We start from the raw sequence: 5,703 nt of genomic DNA on the forward strand, positions 1-5,703 counted from the left end.
AAATTTAAAAAAAAAAATTGCAAAATATTTTTTTTTTTTTTTTTTAAATTTTTTAAAATTTTTTTTTTTTTTTTTTTTTTTTTTTTTTTTTTTTTTTGTCTTTTGTCTTTTTTCCGTGTCCGGCAACGGATCGCAACCCTCAGTGTTGCCCCCGTACCGGACCGGGGACCGGCAACGGGATCGCAAGCCTCGGCGTTGCTCCCGCGCCTCGCTCAGCCAGTGAGCGGGAGCCGGTCTGTATGTGGGATCCGAACCCTCGGACGGGAGCGCCACCGCGCTTCCCAAGCGGCGCACTATCCAGTGCGCCACCAGGCCGGCCCATGTTTATAAACATTTTTGATGAAAAAATATATGATGTCCTTCCTAAAGTTTTCTAGCTCATACAGCCCACTAACACCTACATTAACTTTCAGTCTGTTTCCTTATTTAACTATTTGGAAGTTCTTTATGATTGTTATTATTTTTAAAATGAATAGATTTAACATCATCATTAACTATTGCAGCATTTGACTCTTACAGGAACACATTTATACTTAAACTGATGTATAGAATATCAAAATATAGAACATATAAGATTTTTATCTAATTTACATCTAGAATACTTGTGAATACTTCAAAAGGAATATTTAAATATTAATAGTAAATCTGAATGACATGCCTTGTTTGTGTTTGTGACATTGTTACCCTTAATGATGATATATGATCACAAGCTCATCATGATGGAGTCGTTCAGGGATGGCTGAAATAGAGTGGAATTCAACTTTTGCTTCTTCGTCCTTCCAAAGGCCAAAGCTGAACAATGGATTTCTGGCCTCACACTAAAACTGAAGCCAAACTTGACTTTATCTCTAATTATTACAAATGCTAATTTTGAATCATGGTGTTAATTTATTTCACATGACAGTGTGGTACCTTATTCTTTGGAAACTACACTGTCTTCCTTCTTGTTTCAGTTATATGGCACTACTTTCATGAGGCCCTACTGCAGAGGTATGCTGAAGAAAGAAACAGTGTCAATGTCATCAGTGGTCCTGTGTTTGACTCTGATTATGATGGGCATTACGATTCCTCAGAGACTCTAAAAAAGTAAGAATGTATTTCATTACTCTTAAAAATAGCTATCAAATGGGATTACGGTTTAGTCAGTAGGACATTTTCTGTCTGCTACTATTCATATTTTTGCACATGACATTTTTGACTATACTGGCGGCCTCTTGAAATATCTGATTAAATATCAAATTTAACTTTGTTGTTTTAAAAAAATTAAAGTTATTGGGATAGGAAAGAAAATCCAGTTAAAACAAAGTAGAATTCAAAACGACATGTTCTCTCTGAAGGAGCTGGAGTAAAATATCCCAAATCAGTTCTCTCTTCTCTCTACTATCTGTCCATAACTTCATAAAGTTTAAAAAACTATAAATAATGGATTAGAATCTTGGTTGTAGGTATTTAAAAATGATATTTTCTTTTCTTTAGTATCACAATTCCAGTGTCTTCATATAGAATTAAAAAAATTTTTCAAAATTCGATAAATTTCTATAGAAAATAAAAATTATTTGGATTATGTTTATCTGACTGTATTCTAATTATTACTCTTAATCTGGCAGAAAATGTTGAGGCATTGTGATTACTGACTTCTTATATTTAATTATTTGACATTGATTTTTAGATGTAGATATTAAAAACATGCTCTACTGAAATGTTCATTAGAAGGAACATTATTTTTTTCTTAAAGTGAATATTGGCATATTTTACAGAAACAGCAAAGTCATCCGTAATCAAGAAATTCTGATTCCAACTCACTTCTTCATTGCGCTAACAAGTTGTAAAAATAAATTCCAGACTCCTTTGCAGTGTGAAAACTTGGATACCTTAGCTTTTATATTGCCTCACAGGACTGATAACAGTGAGAGCTGTGTGGTAAGTAGCCTTTGTTAATTTATTTTACATATTGAAAATACAAGCATATGTATGTTTGTATGTGTGTCTTACATCTGTGGCAAATAACAACAACTTTGAATATGCATGGGCTTTGAAATTACAGGACAGTTTCAAATCTGATCCTCTAAGATGATATATCTTTGGAGAAGACTGCCCTTGCCTGTTAAATACACTAAATATCAGATCAGAATCAATCTTTGTATGGCTTAGCCACTAAATTCTAGGTTTATTTGAAATATGAATTTTCTCTTGTTTCAAAACTGGGTTTATGATTCCAAAAGTGTCAGCACTGCTATAAATCAGTCTTAAAATTGTGGTTAGACAACATTTTAAATTAATTTTTACATATCTCTTTATTATAAGAATCTTATCCTTTCTTGCTCTATTGCCATTCCAGTGTTCATTTGGAAACAGTTGTTTTGCATTATCTTATTTGCTCAGAATTTTCAAAATCTAAATTGAAGATTTGAATGTCAAGACTGCCTAAAATTTTAGCAGTTTTTAAGTTTTTCCTTATGGTGAGGCAAACTGTTTTTCTTTAGAGTACTTCCCACATTTTTTTTCTTTTTTTTTTTCCACTGAAGTTACACAAAGTAAGTCTATACCTGAGTTGGACAAAGGTTTGGCTTTTATACCAATCCCAATGGATGGGTGCTGGATACCTGAGTTCTGGGGTCGGAGGATCCAGAGGCCCAGTTTGAACTCAGTAGGAAGGAGTGCTGGGTGTGCTCATTCATTCATCACTTCTTCCATCCAGCCATTCATTCCTTTAATAAATATTTGTTGCCTGGTGCTCTAGGTTGGGGACACAGCAGTGAACAAAACAGTGATCTCTTCCATGGGCCCAGGAATAGAGTACAGTGACCCATTGGCCATCCCTGACATAGTAATCTTTCTGTGTATCAGTCATTAAAATTAATGAAGATATGTCTCTCCTTGATTGTTTCTGTGATAAACATTCAGAATTATTTGACCATTCCTCATAGAACACATTTTTCATTAAGTTTTTTTTTTTTTTAATTGTTCAAAATCAAGTACAGAATAGCAGGACTTTAACTATTTGGATGCTTCATGGGCATCTAACTCTGCTAAAGCATCAATATTGTGGAAACTTTTGGACACAGACCAAGTATTCCCTTCTTCAGTACTTTCTTTTCCTTGGGAGATTAAATTGTCTTTAAATGTATTCCTTCGAGTTGTGTTCTGCAGCAGATAGCAGATGCCACCCCAACTCCCACCCAGTAGAGTGTCTTAATCAAGTAAGGGGTTCCTCATGTAACAGGAACCCATTGGTACCTAGTCTTGGGATGGTGCTTTAGGTTGGCAACACCATTAGGGACCCAGACCTTTCTTATCTTTCTGCCCCAACATTCTTAGCATGTGGCTTTGGCCCACATGGGCCAAAGATGGCTTCTGCTTCTCTACATATTGTCTCAACTCTGGGCCCCCTCCCCACCAGAAGAAGGCAGCCGTAGGCTTATGCTTAAATCTCATTGATTAAAATGATGTTAAGTGCCATGAGTTAGACACTGAATTCCTTTTCCAACTCTACCATTCCAAAAGCTATTAGACCACTATCTTAAATGAAAACACTTTATCAAATTCTATAATGACAGTGTACCTAGAATATACTAAGTATTGGACTTGAACCAGAGAAAGCATTACTTAAAGGTATGTCATACATACTTATTGATTCCTTCTATTTCATCTCTGAAGTAGTGTCTAAAGATTAGTTGGACATTAGCCTGAGAGAACAGATGCCTTCTGTGTGCATTTTATCTGTTCCTGAGAAAGTTGAACAGATGGCAAATATCTACCGGTCAAGTAGTCCACTGAGTCAGGGCGCTTCCCCTTCGAGCCAGAGGAAGGATTACTGCAGAGGAGGAGACTGAGTGTTGGGTAGTGGGTGATTGGATGCTACTGGGAATATGGAGATTGTTGGTCTGTTTTATATGTGAAAAGTCTATCATCTTCAGCTAATAATGTTCCAAGGGTACAAGAACCTTTATTGAAGGATGTCTTTGAAACACAATCATAGTCCACCAACCAGTGGATACTTTCTTCACCTGACCTTCTCCAAAGGCTATTTTCCAAAAAACTTACACTAGCACATGGATGCATGTTTTCCATCCCTGTTACCTGCTTCATCTACCACCTCTGCTTCCATTTGCCAGAATAGCTGTGTTTAATTTTTTTCTGATCTCATATCATCTAAGACTTACTCTCTCACTAGAGATAAAATTGTGTTTTACTGCTTCCCCTAACCTCATTCTTCATGTAACTGTGTAGATAATGCAGTCTCATGAGAACTAGTGTTTGTACATTTGCACACATCATTACATTTGATCCTCAGAACAACCCTGTAGGGAGGATACAGGTAAGGGAATCGAGATTTAGATGTTAAATAACTTGCCTTAGTTTACCTGATAGGATAGTCATAGAACCAGGACTTGAATCCAAGTTTCTTCATACTAATCTCCATATTCTTTCTCCCATGCCATATCGTTTCTATTTTCCAAAATATTTTTAACCCCGTACCATTGAAGTTTCTTGTACCTGTGCAATATTAAACAAATTAGATGTATATTTTAGAGGGTGAGCTATTCAAGAGCAGGGATTATGCCTCACAAATTTTGTGGCATCTGCCATTTCAGAGCCAAAATATCATAACTGATTAAACTGGGGAAATGGACAGCTTATAGGGAAATAAGTATTCTCCAGTGACATTTTTTTTCTTCATTTCCCATCCTCATAGCACGGGAAGCACGAATCCTCATGGGTTGAAGAGTTGTTAATGTTACACAGAGCGCGGATCACAGATGTTGAACACATCACTGGACTCAGCTTCTATCAAGAAAGGAAAGAGCCAATTTCAGACATTTTAAAGTTGAAAACACATTTGCCAACTTTTAGCCAAGAAGACTGATATTTTTTTATTACAAAAGCACACCATAAATCTTTTTAAGAGAACCTTATATTTTATACAGTCCTCTATCTGCACTATTGCATTGTTTGGAAACTGTCAACCAGAGTTAAAACTGGGAATCCTCTGTGATACGAACATCTCAGGGAAACTTGTGGACTCAGCACAGCAGTAGGAGAAGGTATTCCTACTGAGTCTCACACATATTTGAATGTGTAAGAATTATATGCTTTGTTCAAGTTCTGGAGAATAAAGACAGACCATTCCTAAAACTGCTCTTCTTTTAAGGGAGAAGTAGCTGTGAATATTGTCTGAACGCCACATTTTTGAATCTCATTATTGGTAATAAATCTTCACGGCATTGGCAAACTAGACTAATAGGATTGGGATATCCATGTTACATTAGTATCTTTACAGGAATTTAAAAATAGTTCTGGATTCATTTTAACATGGAATTTTGTTTCTTTTAGTTTTAATGAAAGAAAAGCTAACAGAAGTCAAAATATTTATGACACCCTATTTCTATCTTTTCTGTATTCCCTTTCAAAAGCCAGATTATTAATCCTAATTTTTTTTTAAATTGTGATTAGATTTCTTCAGATTTAATGGCTCTAACAAGTTAAACTTTGAGGGACAATCTGTGAGTTAATTGCATGTACTTACTATAAACTTTTACTCTACATTTGTACAAAAAAAAAGAACAAAAAAGGAAAAATATTCTCATCCTGCTCACTGGTAAATACAGTTGAAAATAGCTCTAAATATGGTCCTCGTAGACATTAACATTGTGTCTTCGTGGAACTTCAGAGAAGTTGTCAGCACATGCAGGGTGGCATTTT

General features: G+C 35.6%; 1 protein-coding gene across 1 annotated transcript in view; it reads left to right on the forward strand.

The window, feature by feature from the left end:
* Positions 1 to 5,138, forward strand: part of ENPP1 (ectonucleotide pyrophosphatase/phosphodiesterase 1) — a 40,325-nt gene extending 35,187 nt beyond the window's left edge. The window contains exons 23-25 of the mRNA XM_008586976.1: positions 954 to 1,086; positions 1,758 to 1,920; positions 4,697 to 5,138. Of these exons, the coding sequence (XP_008585198.1) occupies positions 954 to 1,086; positions 1,758 to 1,920; positions 4,697 to 4,867 (467 nt within the window). The 3' untranslated portion in view covers positions 4,868 to 5,138. The remainder of the gene's footprint in view (positions 1 to 953; positions 1,087 to 1,757; positions 1,921 to 4,696) is intronic.
* The last annotated feature ends 565 nt before the right edge of the window (positions 5,139 to 5,703 follow it).

Source organism: Galeopterus variegatus, unplaced genomic scaffold, assembly GCF_000696425.1.
Source record: "Galeopterus variegatus unplaced genomic scaffold, G_variegatus-3.0.2 Scaffold114, whole genome shotgun sequence".
Lineage (NCBI taxonomy): Eukaryota > Metazoa > Chordata > Mammalia > Dermoptera > Cynocephalidae > Galeopterus > Galeopterus variegatus.